The following is a 15,247-nucleotide window of genomic DNA, read 5'->3' as shown; positions in this document are numbered from 1 at the left end:
TGATAACTATGTATAAATATATGTATATTCCAATAATTTTTAGTACAAAAAAATAATATTAATATTTATTAATATAGAATGCTCCAACTTAATTTTTCACATATAAAAATATTTTTATCGTTATGCTACGCGAAAATTATTTGTATATGTAATATGATCAATAGCTGCTACATAAGTACATATATCCCATAGATTTTATAAAGGTTAAGATTAACAGCTGTTTATCAGCATTGATAAGGCTTTCAATTGACAGATTGTCACTCTGTGACGTTTTGTCTCTACATATTTCATATAACTTCAATACATTTCATTCAAAATTTCTATAATGTTTTACAAAAAATTTTTGGCGGAAATTTTTGCAAAATTTTATACCGGTTTTTATTGAAATATGCCACCGAGTAAACTCGACAGCATTTACCGTCGTATGTTGATTACGCGGTTTTTCGAAAAAGGATGGGGAACACCAGAAAATTTACAAAGGTATGCGTATCTTTACATAAGATTAGTAGCATGTGTAAATTTGTACCTATGTATATTCTTATTGGTATTTTGATGTTAATTGTTAAACACAAAAAATATAATTTAAGTAAGTGAAGTACTTTTCATTGAATAAAATAATATTTCAGTGGCCAAAATCGTGCGCCTACTTTACACTTTTTAAAATAGGTTCGTTAATTTCTCAACAATAAAGAGTAGTTTTATCGCAACTAAATTATATGAGTATTCCATTATTTCATTTTATGTTCTGTCGAATTTGTTCAAAAAACATTTTTCCCATCATAATCGGTTTAATGGTTAACTTACTAATGTTCAAGGATTGAGATGACGGGCATAATTTTTTTCAGGAAACAAATATAACTAGGTATATTACTACTAAAATCAACATTGTTTTTTAATGTTTTATTTACATTTTTAGGCTATTCGAGTTTCGTAAAATCATTTCACGGCGAGAGACGTGTTATAAATTAATACCTCAAGATTATCCGGTAGAAATTACTAGAAATAATAAATATTCTGATTGCTCCATATTGGAGGGAAAGTTTATTTCGCCTTTGGAACTACATTTGCCCGGTGTAGTGCCAAAAGCCGCACAAGAAGCTCATTTTCAAGTAATATTGCCCAAAAAATGGAGAGAAGAAAAATTCAAGCCAATGTGCATTCACTTAGCTGGCACTGGAGACCACGTATGTATAGTTTTCGGTTCTTTTCAATTTGTAAACTTACATAAAGTTTTAAGTCAATTAATAAATCCATATTGCTAACCAAAATTACTTTAACGAAACAAAATAACACCATGCTACTTTTTACACTATAATATTAGATAAATATGTTCATATATAATATAACGCATTCTAGAAATTATGTGTCTAAAATACATATATAAATTTCGTTCACAAAAATGCTAACTAAAAAAAATTTCAAAAATATAAATGAATATTAATAAAAAATTTAAAGTATATATGTATGTACATTCTATTGTTGCAGTTTTACTGGCGAAGAAGAAATTTTATTGCCAAACCTTTACTTAAGGATGCCAATATTGGATCTATAATATTAGAAAATCCTTTTTATGGACTAAGGAAACCAGATCATCAAGTGTAATTAACATATTTACATAATTCGTTGTTAATGTATCTACCGAGTCATGTATGAACTTATTCTACGCCCTTTTAATCAAGATAAAATATATAATATATTATTATATTATTTTTAATTTTTTTGTTATTTTAGATATTCTTAATTTTCAGTAGTTTTGTTATATGTTCTTATATGTCAGTTTTGATTCTTCAACAGACGCTCAAATTTACAAAACGTTTCCGATATATTCGTGATGGGAGGTTGCTTAATACTAGAATGTTTAGTACTGTTACATTGGTGCGAAAGGAACGGTCTTGGACCGCTAGGAATAACCGGGTTATCTATGGGAGGACATGTAATTTTTTTACAATTTCAATTTCTACAAAAGCTTTACTTCTCATACTGATATTTTTTCTTTTAGATGGCTTCTCTGGCAGCGACGAATTGGCCTAAGCCTCTTGTGCTTGTACCATGTCTTTCGTGGTCTACTGCTGCACCTGTATTTACGACAGTATGTATTGTAACCTTAAGCTGAAATATTTAACAATTTCAATTTTTAAGGGAGTAATGAGTCAATCTATCAATTGGGACATGCTTGAAACTCAGTACCATTCGGATGGTAAATACAGCGAACGATTATCAAAGATGGTTACAGTGGTAGATGATGCTTTTGCGGCTGGGCAGAAATTTATTAAAAACTTCAATCAATCTCTGCAAGCGCTTAAAAATGATATTAATGACAATAGACATGTTTCAAAGCAACCTTCTGATGCGATTAGCAATAATTACATAGAAGTTCAAAATAATCAAAATCAGTTAGAAATCAACAATTCGATTTTCCTCAAAGAAAACTTGGCGAATCCCGTTAATAGCAATAAAAGTAGTTTGCAATTAATGAATAATGGAAAGTCGAACAAAGCACTGCAACGGGAAGATCAAAAGGAGCAATCAGCGTTAACAAAACTGATGAGATTCATATTACCTATGGCTGCACAAAGTGACAATAAGAAAATAGATATAACAAAAACGAATTGGTGGGAACGCGAGGCTTTACAATTCATGCGTGGCATGATGGACGAATGTACGCATTTGAAAAATTTTTCGGTGCCATTCGACACATCCTTAATAATAGCTGTTTGCGCTAAAGATGATGCCTATGTGCCTCGTGAAGGTTGTGCTAGTCTTGAGGATATATGGCCGGGTGTGGAAGTGCGATACCTCGATGCTGGTCACGTGAGCGCCTACGTTTTGCATCAGAAACTATTCAGGTATATTATTTATATTATGAAAAACATATAAATATTACATTGACAACTAATAAATTACATACTTTTAGAAAATGTATAATAGAAGCGTTCGAGAGGTCAAAACAAATTTACATAATGGACGCCGAAAACATTGGTGAAGATTTGAAGCCAACATTAACCTACAAAGAGCTTGTTAATAAATATACAAATTCTATATAAATATTTAATTATGATAAACCCATATTTTTTAACCAATTTACACAACCACAAATATACTGTTGACTAATTTTTATGACATTGTAATTTGCATTGCGTTTGACTGAAATTTTGCTGCTTAAGCGCTTTAACCGCAATATCTTAAAAGTTGTGAATTTTGTTTTAAATAAATTATACTTTCCTATTTCAAAATACATACATTTCTCTATTCTAAACTATATTTTTCAAGTATATTGCACCATTCGTTAAGATATATTTATAATAACGGTAACGACTAATGAGTACTGCTGTCTAATGTCAGAACATGAATGTGGCTGCTTTCAATGAAACTAGAAGAGATTTTTTTGTTAAATAAAGTGCCGTGAATATTGCCAACCGATAACATAAGAGACGATTATAAATATATCGATATAATTGGGTCATGTTGTCAGCGGCTTGTGTAACCAGCGGAAGATGCCATTTTGTCAATCGAATAAGATCTGGAAAGAACACCATTGCGATACAGCAGAAAAGAATTGGGAGTGATTTTTTACCATCCATCACTCAAAATTAACAACAGAGTAGTTGAAAGAGTCCCTAACATCAACAAAAACACCAATAGATTAAAAAGCTAACAAAATATCGTGAATACAACATACTGAATTTTAAGGAGAGAAAAATAAGTATATACGAAATTTTTGTAAGCTAGAAAATGGCAGACTCAGACAAACAGCTACCGATTGAGCAGCAGCAGCAACAGCAGCAACACCAGCAGGATATCGACCAAGGTGATGCTGTTCAGGCCCAATTGAAGTCGCTGCCACCAAAGGAAGTCATTGGTAATTAGTAAAACATTTGCATCTTTTTGTGATGTGACATACATATGTAGTGTAGAATTACAAGCGGAAAGAAAAGCGTGATATTACAAAACTTTTTTTTTTTTTTTTTAACTTTAAAGTACTATTTTAAAACTTTAAATCGGTCATACTAATTACTTGTGTGCTAAAAGGGAACAAATATTTAATGATATTAATTTGAAAAGCATGTAGCGGCGCTGAAAATAGAAACTTTTTACCTAAATACACACACGACGCCATTTTGTTGGTGCAATGTGCGCGGTCGCCGGCGCGTAAAAGTTCTGTTCGTTTATCAACCGGTCACAGCTGTGTTTGGCTCAAACAACGTGGTTTATTAAAAATATAATACAGCCAATAAACTTTATTTTTTGTTTATTTCATTTATTGTGGCTTTGTTTAGCTTTGTAAATGTATTTGAAATGTATGAACTGAAAAAAATTATATATTTTAGCAACCAAAGTAACTGGTACTGTAAAATGGTTCAATGTAAAGAGCGGTTATGGTTTCATCAATAGAAATGACACCAAAGAAGATGTGTTTGTTCATCAAAGCGCCATTGCAAGAAATAATCCGAAAAAGGCGGTGCGCTCAGTTGGCGATGGTGAAGTTGTCGAATTTGATGTTGTCATAGGAGAAAAAGGTAATGAAGCCGCCAATGTTACTGGTCCATCTGGTGAACCAGTACGTGGTAGTCAATTCGCCGCTGACAAACGCAGAAACTATCGCCCATGGAATAACCGCAATCGCCGCAAGCCTCAAGGTGGACAAGGACCAGACGGAAATGTTCAACAAGGTGTTGAAGGCGAAGTTAGATCTGACGGTCAACAACAGCAACGTCCGCAGCGTAACTACCGTCGTGGAGGTGGTCCAGCCGGTGGCCCTGGTGGTCGTGGCGGTCGCGGTCGTCGTTTCAATAACTATTATCCACGAAACCAAGGCAGACGTTCAGGTGGTAGCGAAAGTGGATTGATCGAGGGCGGCAATGATCAGAACGCTGACTCCACTCAAAGGGGCGGTGATGGTCAAGGGTTGCCCGCGCGACGGCCACAAAGACGTTTCGTCCGTCGCAATTTCAATAATGGCGGAGGTAGACGTGGTCCACGCGATGATGGTAAATTCCCTTTTTCCTAATTTTTTCTTATTGAATTTTATTAATTCGGTACGTTTTTACAGAAGTTTTCGGTAAATAATACAACTGCCTCTTCATTGTATTTATGTCTGTCACAAATTTACATTACCTGGTATATTTTACAGGCAATGGTGGACAAGGACCTCCGCGCAACAATCGTCCAAGACGAAACAGGAAACCCAGCGGTGCTGGAGGTGGCTCTGGTGCCGAAGGTCAACATCAACAGTCTCAGCAGGTAAACTAAATCACTAAATACAGCGAACAAGATGCAGTTGTCGAGTATGGCAGAATAATGAAATCGGTGGTATAACATCATGTCATAACACTACCACTTAATTATATATGTACATATATCGAGAACACATTCATATAATATAAATCTTATAGTTTACGAGTTTTTTTTTTCAATTACCATAAGTCGGTAAACTTTAATTTGCAAGAGTATATGAATTAATACTGCCAAACTGCAGCTGTAAATTTTTATTTTATAAAATCGTGAATCAATATTCTTGTACCAGTTAACATTAATAAGAATATTAATATAACTAAAAATAATTGAAACTTCATCACCGCTACTACTGCTGCTATTGTTCCAATATAATGTTTAATTATTATTATTTTTTTTTTAATTATTCTTAATATATAAGACTTGTTAATCTACAGACTTTTTCTTATCAGAGTATTTAACTAAAATCGCATTATCATTAATAATTTATAAAAAAAATAAATCAATGGTTATGTTATAATTTATTTTAATTTATTTTATTTTCCATTTTGCATTACATTTCATTATATTACCCGTAATACCTCCTACGCCTTCGATATCTACAACTTTATCAATTATCCACATCCGATAACCAATTATCCCATCATCAACCAATAAAATTTTCACCTATGAAATGAAATGCGGGTAGGACGCTGGTCACGAAGTGCAGAATACCACAACTGAAAGTACAGCATAATCCATCGGTTAGGTGACAATAATGCGATTCTACACCGAACAACCAACCAACAAATCAATCAACAGCAATTGCAGCAGGAGTGGAATAGAGATTAAAAAACAGCTCATTCAAAAAAAAAAAAACCAAATTAACTTTTATTTAGAAAGAAAAAATGTACGTGGTAGAACGCATTACACAATACTAATCAAAACAGAAAAACTCTAGAAGCGAAATGTTAATCTGCATGTACTATTAGTAATTATTTTTGCTATACACATCAGTTGTAATACAACATATGAGATGTCTTCACGATTAAGGATATTTTATATATATTCGTGAACTAATTAGGCTGATGATAAAAACTGTTAAATTTGATCCCTCTTTGGTCCTATTTATTATTATTATTTTTTATAGGTATCTGTAAAATGTACATATAAATTGTCATATTTGTCCATTATTATTATATTACATATAAAATATTTATTTAATAAAACGTGTGCCTAATTTTAAATTTGATTTCCATTAAGTAATTTTTATTTTAAATTATTCTTCTTTAAAACGTTTTGACATTCAATACAATTATAATATATATGCAAAAAATTGTTTTAACAAACGTCAGTATGTCAGCTTGTCCTCAAGGTACGTTCTTAAACAAAATCTGCATAAAGTTATTAAGTTTAATTTTTCGTTCCTTTCAACTTATTCACAGATATTTCTGCTATTCTGACGGAATATTAATTTTCAATAAGGCTCGTTTTATTAAATTATATAAATTTTTATTTGTGCTCATTATTTTTTATTTAACAAATACTGTTATACATTTTAATGTGCTTACCACAGATTAAAACAACACCTAACCATTGAGGCAAATACACAAAATTTATTGATTTGATTGGTATAACAATGTTATGATCATCTTCAAATGAGTTAGTAGATCGTAACTTCACAAATTTCGCATTGTTCTTACATACTCGTAAATCATAATTATATACTAAATGTCCAAAAGAAGCATATAAACGCATACATATGTAATTCGTTTGTTTTTGGAAAAAAAATAAAAAAAATTGCAAAACCCTAAATAAATCTTATTAGAAAAATATTTTTAAATGGTATTTTTTATAATGACAATTCCAATAGAAAATTGGATGCAAGAGTACATACTTCAGCTTTTATATACAACCTTTGCTTCTGAAAATTAATACTGTACTATATGCACACATGTATATTAGGGTGTCCGTTATTTCCAAGTTGTGCCCCTTTTTCCTTAAAAATAAGGATTCAACGTAAACGAGGTCTATATTCTCAATTTAAACATTTGTAATACAATATTTCCAGCTTTTAATGGGTTTATTAAACTAATTTAACGTTAAAATTTGATCCGTGACGCGAGTTATTAAGGGCTCAAGTACATTATTTTTCAGTTTTGAACCCCAGAGATTTGTTAAAGTATCTCGAGCAATATTTACTTCATTCCCTAGGAAAATAATATCACATTGAAATATATCTGTAAATATAATATATATATTTTTAATTACCAATTGTCGACGGTATAACCAAAGTTAGGTAGATAACTATATCTTCAGCTACCGGACTATGTGTATCACATATAGTGTGTAAGGCGCAAGCTGATTCTGCGGGAATCTGTCGAAATTTAAAATAACATATTTTTTTATAAATAATTCAAACTACTTATAAACTATCTTACGGCGTTCAAGTTAACGATAAGAGCAACGCGTCCGTTTTGAATTTTTTCTTTAAACTTTAATATAGCATATCCGTAGTCTTCCATTGCTGTCGGGGATGTGAAATCATTTTCGCTCATCTCAATTAATTGACTACCTTTAATTCGACCATCTTTTATTAGCATCTACTCAGTGGTTAGAATATAAAACTTACCAAAACATTGAGATGTCTCTTTAGCAATTTCCCCAACTATGCTTTTCAATTTCCTGTTGTCATTGTGTACAAAAAGATTTACAACGGGATTTTTTGTGCGGTCTCTTAAAATATTTTCTACACCACTAGAGAGAGTATGCCACATTTTGGAATGCTGGTCTCTATATTTTTGTTGCAGTATTTCAAATGAACATCGCTTTTCACTGCTATTACTTACAGTTCTCAAGACGGCAACTAAAAATAAAATAACTACGAATAACAAGGTTATACATAAACATCTGTTAGATGTTTTGTCATCATAATCTTTTTCCTTTATGGCCTTGGAACTTTCCGGATCATAAACCAATTTTGATGATAGCTCATTGCTTGTGTTTGCTGATTCTGAACTATCACCATGTTCTTCTTCAAATGGATACATTTGCCCATCGATGTCTTCCAAATGATTAAACTCAGCAAAATTACTTCGGCCGATTGGCTTTCTCATATTAACTCTTCGATAGTTTGCTTCAAATGACATAATTTATAATTATTTAGTAATTAGTACACAAATATAATAGTAAAATTGTTGGAAACCGGCAAAACCTAATGCCCAATTCTCATCCAACTTTTATTGATTTCATTAACCATTTCAGAGCTGCAAAACAATCGATCATAGTATCAATGGTTTTATTTCCTTCTCAGTATCGATTATTTTTTTGACTACAGGTGGTATACATGGATTTGCATACATCCTGGTTTTCAGTTATAATTTTTCATAATAGGGATATTCTCTTGCTCTTGCAAGATTGCAGATTGCAAAAATACTATACCGAAATATACAAGAGCACGAGAGCACCCATTGCAGAATCTAGTGATATATGAATGGCTAATTCGGTCAATTTGTTGTGAATGACTATTAAGCATGGCTATTGTGAATTGGCGCACCTTCTGCATACATTTTTAAGAAAAAAAACTGTAACAAATCTTTAAAATTTAAATAGAAATAATAAAATCCATTTAAAACTTATCTTCCTCAACAATTTAACGACGTAATATGTCTTTATGTAAAATGGCAACTACAACAGGGTTGCAATTATATTTTTGCGTGACATTGCACGCAAATATACATAGGTTTTGGTCTGACATATTTTACAGCCCTTGCAAATATTTTTCTGCGTGTGTTTGTTGTTGTGCCGTTGTAAATCTGCAATTCTTGCACCGTGCACCGGGTTTTGCAAGAGCAAGAGAATACCCCTTATATGTATTTATATGTAAAATCGTATAAGTATAAAATGTTCGGTGGCACCCGAACTTAGTCCTAACTTACTTGTTTTCTATTTATTATATAACATTAACGAATCAAACACATTAGGGGTATTCTCTTGCTCTTGCAAGACCCGGTGCACGGTGCAAGAATTGCAGATTTACAACGGCACAACAACAAATACACGCAGAAAAATATTTGCAAGGGCTGTAAAATATGTCAGACCAAAACCTATGTATATTTGCGTGCAATGTCACGCAAAAATATAATTGCAACCCTGTTGTAGTTGCCATTTTACATAAAGACATATTACGTCGTTAAATTGTTGAGAAAGGTAAGTTTTAAATAGATTTTAAAATTTCTTTTTAATTTCTAAAGAATTTTTACAGTTTTCCACAAATATGAATAGCGAAGTTGCGCCACCAGCGAAGAGGAAAAGGCAGCAGCCAAACAAAAAGTGGAAGGAGAGTGAGGTGCACTCTATAATAGAGTTTTTAATGGAAGAGGCCGAATTTGAGGTAAGTTGATACGTTTTTTTTTTAAATTTTTTATTTAATTCGGTTTTCTATTATTTCAGGCTCCAACTGCGCAATTGTTTTACAAACGATTTTTACATAACTCGCAGTTGGATGTCTCATGGGATCTGGTGCGGTGAAAGGTCCGGCATTTGAAGGCGCAGTACCGTAAAGCCAATGACTGGCTCGCGTCAACTGGTGCAGGACTACAAGATGGAGCTGACGGCAAAACCATCGAAGGTTAGTATTATACAGATATTTTAAATTTATTGTAAATAAAACATTTTTTTTTACTAATTTCAGCAAAAATTGCTAAAATTTGCCCATACTACGACCAGCTGAGGAATATATTTGAAAAGCGGTTGCCGGCCATGCAACCGTTACTGGTTGAAAGCAACCTTCCTTCGCCTCAATTATGTCCAGATAGTCCTGCACCAGAATTCGAAGCAGCATTCTTGGAAGAATGTGTACCTGCTGCGCCATCAAATGCCGCATCTCCGATCGCACCGATCTCCACACCGGTATCAACATGCCAACGGTCAATTCGTCCTCCGAAATCATCCGTTGGACAATTGGCGGCTATCCAAGCAGAAAAAATTGCTATGGAAGCGAAAAAGCTGGAGTTCGATAAGTATAAATTCGAGGAGGAAAAGAAAATTCAAGAAAAAAAGTTAGACATTGAGTCAAAAAAATTAGATATAGAATTGAAAAAAATAGAAACTGAGGAAAAATTCAAAATGTTAGAATTAGAAATGAAAGAAAGAGTAGCAATGTTTGAAATTGAAAAAAAATATGAAAATAAAAACAATTAAATATACTAAATAACATTTGTATTTATTTATGATTATTCATGGCAATTAGATTATTTCTTTAGGTTTTGTAAGTATGAACTTATATAAATAGTTATATCAAAAATATAGTTGATATACCTAATACCAGTAGTATAACATACATATATTACTAATTAACGTTTTATTGATCACCAAACATTATTGTGTACAAAGATATGCGCTTGGCTTTTGCCTCAGTTATTCGGCGGCCATTTTCAAGTGAAGGAAATTCATCTGATTCTTCGTCGTTATCGACAACTATATTGTCTACGTATTCAATATCGTTAGAAGTAGCTCGGAAGATGTTATGCAATATACAGCAAACAATAATCCAGTTAGAACATAGAATATGACTTTGTTCGTCTTGAATACGTGTTCTTAATTCTTTGAGGCTGCCAAAGCGTTCTTTTAGAATCCCAAAGCAATGTTCAATCCTCACGCGATATCTGCTATGACGCAAGTTGAATGCTTTACGCTTTGAATAGTCCATTTGTTGTGAATTTGTTCGAAATGGCGTGATAAGAGTGGTCAGCAATGGATAAGCAGAATCTCCTGCTAGCCATTGAGAAGAAGAAAAAAGTGAGCCTTCCTGAGTGGAGAGAGCACTAGTACGAAACATGCGAGCATCGTGTACACTACCAAAGTGTCCCGCTACTACATGCCGAATCCTTAATTGATAATCGCATACAACTTGTGCCTTTATGGAATAGATTCGGCTTTTTGAAAAATAAGCCGAATGGTTAACAACTAGTGCTTCTGCAAGTTTCAATCCAGTACCATCAATATACCCTATGCAATGCGGCAGCTCATTGTACGTTGTTTTAACGATATTTTGTCTTTCATTGGTATCATGCCAAGTGATATATCTAGATTTTAACTCCAAAATTGACGAAAATACTCTCTTCGTAATCTTGTAAAGCGTTTCACCATCTCCTACACCAAACAGTGTAGCTACTTTCCGAATCGCCGCACTTTCACCCGATGAACCCAAACGATATAAGGTTATAGCTAACTGCATTTCTACTGAAAATTGCCTAATGGATTGAGCGTTGTTAAACTGTGCACTATCTTTGATCAAGGACAATAGCAACGCAAATTGATCTCTTGAGACTCGGAGCATTTGTTGGTAACGTCCTTCGTCTAAATAGTCAAGAACATTAGTCCTCCATTCCAAACACTTAGGCACATTTTGAAAATTTCCGCGATGGTTCGATAAGATAATTGTAAGACTTTCATCCAATTCATCCATAATTTTCCAATAGCTATTGTCGTCTAAAAAGTTCAAATTTTTTATTTTTTAAAGCTTAAAAAAGTGAAATAAACAATTACCATCCAGATGTAGTAATATATTAGAAGCAGCTTCTTCAATTATAAAATTAACAAGTTTTTGTTTCTCAGATGTTTGTGGCATTTTTAAAAAATAGATTCGTTAATCTTTCGCAATTTGTTTTGTTTTGTTATTTTTTCAATCACAATATTCGTTAAACGAGTCATGCACAATAAACATTCACGAAAGTTTTGCATAATAGTCATTCACAATAAATTCACCGAATCAGCCGTTCATATATCACTAGATTCTGCAATGGGTGTTCTCGTGCTCTTGTATATTTCGGTATAGTATTTTTGCAATCTGCAATCTTGCAAGAGCAAGAGAATACCCCTATTCTTAAACTAACTCAAAATTACAGTCGATTACTATTATTTATAATTAGTTAGACTATTTTTAATAATTAAATTTTAGTTTTGATGTTTTACAATAGGGGTATTCTCTTGCTCTTGCAAAACCCGGTGCACGGTGCAAGAATTGCAGATTTACAACGGCACAACAACAAACACACGCAGAAAAATATTTGCAAGGGCTGTAAAATATGTCAGACCAAAACCTATGTATATTTGCGTGCAATGTCACGCAAAAATATAATTGCAACCCTGTTGTAGTTGCCATTTTACATAAAGACATATTACGTCGTTAAATTGTTGAGGAAGATAAGTTTTAAATGGATTTTATTATTTCTATTTAAATTTTAAAGATTTGTTACAATTTTTTTTCTTAAAAATGTATGCAGAAGGTGCGCCAATTCACAATAGTCATGCTTAATAGTCATTCACAACAAATTGACCGAATTAGCCATTCATATATCACTAGATTCTGCAATGGGTACTCTCGTGCTCTTGTATATTTCGGTATAGTATTTTTGCAATCTGCAATCTTGCAAGAGCAAGAGAATACCCCTATACTGTATATAACATTGCCCGAAATATTCGACATAAAGTTTGTTAGAGAAACAAAAATACTAAAAAAATACCTTACTTACATACATTCGCCAATTAGGTAGAGTAAAGCGAGTGGAATGTTCGAAAATCTTGGGGTAGGCCAAGTTTTTTCCCAATTTTATTTATTTTGTGCACAAAAATACACTGTTATGAGTAAAACACACTTTGTTATTTTTAATGAGATAACTCATATATTGGCCGATATATATATATTAGGTACATATTTGGGGGCTCAAGGAAGTATTAACCCGATTTAACCATGTTTGATACACAGAGATACTAATGCCAGGAAAGGATTCTCTCTGAATTTCAATTTTATATCCTATACATTGACCGACATTTTCTGCCAAAAGGCAACTTAGATACTGGGGTCAACATATTCGGTACCTTGGGGATTGAACAGTTTTGGTTGGATCGCATAAGAAGAATGCCGCATACTAAATTTTGTCGAAATCCGTCACGTTCCGAGATTTGTTTTTTTTTATTTATTTTATTTTATTTTATAAAAGCTTACATAATAATACAATTATTATACAAACTTAAGAAAATACGCAGCACTAGCATCATGGGCTATCGGCCGACTGGTTATGTTATATGCGTCGAAGAAGGTCGCTGTCTTTCAAAAAGTTGTAGATTTTCGAAATGTTGTTGCTTGAGGGATCCATCAATAAAATTATTGGATCAGTATTATTGAAGTTTGACAGTCTATGAGTTTGAAGTGCTGGACAATGTTGCAGAAGATGCAATAGATTTAAATCTGAATCACAAAATGGGCATTGGTTGATCTGAGTGCCATTTAGTATGTGAGCGTGTGTGATAATGGAGTGGCCAATGCGAAGTCTGATATATGGAATGATATAATTAGATGAAAGCGATGACGGAAAGGATGGTTTGATACGATTTGAATTTATTCTAGAGTAGTGGTGTCTGTAATTCATCCAATCAAGCGCCAATTTAGTGGATCTTTGTTGAATAATAAGCCGTTTTATATCACTCTTAACAAACAAGGCAGATGTAGTTGTTGGAGTGATGCACACCTCCTTAGCCACCGAGTCCGCAAAAGTATTTCCAATGATTCCAGAGTGACCGGGTATCCACATTATTTTTAGTCTATGTGCTAACGAAAACAACAGCGATCTAATGCCAATAATGACGTCATTGTAGTTACTGCGGTTTTTTAAAGCTTGAAAACACGATAGACTATCTGTACAGATGATGAATTTACCAAGGTTTTGTTGGGCATACTGGACAGCTTTGAGAATACCCGTAGCTTCAGCGGTAAAAATTGAACAAAATGGAAATAATAAACCATACGATATTCTTTGTTGGTTATCATCAACTACAGCAAAAGATGTATGCGACGATTTGGAGCCATCAGTATATATAAACTGCCAACCAAAAGATTTGAAGTGCGCAGATAATTCCAAAAATCGAGATTTATACACAGTGCTTGGAGTGATGGATTTGCGAAGAAAAGTAAGATCACTAATGAAAGAAGATTCATTTACTTTCCACGGTGGAATATATTTACTGCAAGGCAGCAATATTTTAAGCGGCAACTCATTGGTTTTAGCAAACAAAGCACTTTTAAAAATAGAAGACGGTATTTTAGGAGACCTCTTTCTGCAAAGTGATGATTGAAAGTCCTTTTTTATAGTAAAATTCTTGCTGAGTATGAGTTTTGAATAAAGCTTATTTAAGCTATCTTCCACTGCATCTTTTAGAGAAGGTAGGCCAGCTTCCGTCAGTATGTTTTTAATTGGCGATGTTGGAAACACTCGAAGAGAACAACGAACTGAAGAATGATAGGGCGCAGCAAGCATCTTTAGATGATTCTTAGAATGATGTCCATAAATTTCCAAGCCATAATTAATTACAGATGAGATGAGGGCTTTAGTGACGTTGACCAGTAAAGCCGAGCCGATGAGTGAGCGCTTACATGAGAGGTATTTAATAATATTTAAATTAACAAAAAGTCTTTTCCTTATATACTGACAATGTTTCTTAAATGTATACTTAGAGTCTAATACAATACCAAGGAACTTAATACTATCTGTACACAAAATGTTTGTATTATCAAATGTGAGCGTTGGGATAGTACATTGATGTTTTTTACAAATATGAAAAAGTTTCGATTTAGGAAAAGATATTGATGTGCCTGAAGTAGAGGACCAACGAGAAAGACGCAATAAAATTTCAGAGAAAGTAATTGTTACTGAAGTCAAATTTGAAGTTTTTGAGAATAAAATTAAATCATCAGCATAAATCTGATGCCGGATAGTAACAAAATCTGATAGAATGGTACTGATTTCATCAAATGCAATAGTAAATAGGATCACCGAGAGCGGTGACCCTTGTGGGGTACCATTATCTAATGGTAGAACAGAGGATGAAACATTGGATATGATAACACTTAATTTACGGTTGGATAGGAAAGATTTGACAAAGTTAAAAATACGAGAACCCACTCTCCACCTACTAAGCTGTCTTAACACTACATGAATCCCAATCCTGTCAAATGCTTTTAGGAAATCTAAAGAAA

The 15,247-nt window shown here is 33.2% G+C and overlaps 3 protein-coding genes and 1 long non-coding RNA gene across 7 annotated transcripts; 3 read left to right on the top strand and 1 right to left on the bottom strand.

The window, feature by feature from the left end:
• Positions 1-268: 268 nt before the first annotated feature.
• On the top strand, positions 269-3,128 carry LOC126763375 (protein ABHD18). Of its 2 annotated transcripts, XM_050480823.1 has the most exons (7): positions 269-480; positions 917-1,184; positions 1,486-1,598; positions 1,795-1,933; positions 2,000-2,089; positions 2,140-2,846; positions 2,915-3,128. In XM_050480823.1, the coding sequence occupies exons 1-7, from the start codon at positions 389-391 to the stop codon at positions 3,042-3,044; spliced, it is 1,539 nt and encodes a 512-aa protein (XP_050336780.1). In that variant the 5' UTR covers positions 269-388; the 3' UTR covers positions 3,045-3,128. The 2 variants fall into 2 exon arrangements, with proteins under 2 accessions (XP_050336780.1, XP_050336781.1); XM_050480824.1 differs by lacking the exon at positions 917-1,184 and having other exon boundaries at positions 272-480.
• A 347-nt stretch (positions 3,129-3,475) lies between these two features.
• Positions 3,476-7,046, top strand: LOC126763376 (Y-box-binding protein 1). 3 transcript variants are annotated; one of them, XM_050480825.1, is made up of 4 exons: positions 3,478-3,859; positions 4,329-4,988; positions 5,132-5,241; positions 5,921-7,046. In XM_050480825.1, exons 1-4 carry the CDS (start codon positions 3,733-3,735, stop codon positions 5,966-5,968), a joined length of 945 nt encoding a protein of 314 aa, XP_050336782.1. In that variant the 5' UTR covers positions 3,478-3,732; the 3' UTR covers positions 5,969-7,046. The 3 variants fall into 3 exon arrangements, with proteins under 3 accessions (XP_050336784.1, XP_050336783.1, XP_050336782.1); XM_050480827.1 differs by lacking the exon at positions 5,921-7,046 and having other exon boundaries at positions 3,476-3,859; positions 5,054-5,222; XM_050480826.1 differs by lacking the exon at positions 5,921-7,046 and having other exon boundaries at positions 3,476-3,859; positions 5,051-5,222.
• LOC126763378 (uncharacterized) lies at positions 6,808-8,459 on the bottom strand. The gene is made up of 4 exons (XM_050480828.1): positions 7,844-8,459; positions 7,653-7,786; positions 7,483-7,588; positions 6,808-7,421 (listed from the first exon to the last, which is right to left on the bottom strand). Exons 1-4 carry the CDS (start codon positions 8,358-8,360, stop codon positions 7,303-7,305), a joined length of 876 nt encoding a protein of 291 aa, XP_050336785.1. The 5' UTR covers positions 8,361-8,459; the 3' UTR covers positions 6,808-7,302.
• Positions 8,460-9,274: 815 nt separating this feature from the next.
• On the top strand, positions 9,275-10,386 carry LOC126761627 (uncharacterized). Its single transcript, XR_007667381.1, has 3 exons — positions 9,275-9,604; positions 9,664-9,841; positions 9,905-10,386. It is a non-coding gene; the product is annotated as an uncharacterized LOC126761627 (long non-coding RNA).
• Positions 10,387-15,247: the final 4,861 nt, after the last annotated feature.

This window comes from Bactrocera neohumeralis, chromosome 6, assembly GCF_024586455.1.
Source record: "Bactrocera neohumeralis isolate Rockhampton chromosome 6, APGP_CSIRO_Bneo_wtdbg2-racon-allhic-juicebox.fasta_v2, whole genome shotgun sequence".
In the NCBI taxonomy this organism is placed as follows: Eukaryota; Metazoa; Arthropoda; class Insecta; order Diptera; family Tephritidae; genus Bactrocera; species Bactrocera neohumeralis.
This window is presented reverse-complemented; position numbering and strand designations above follow the sequence as displayed.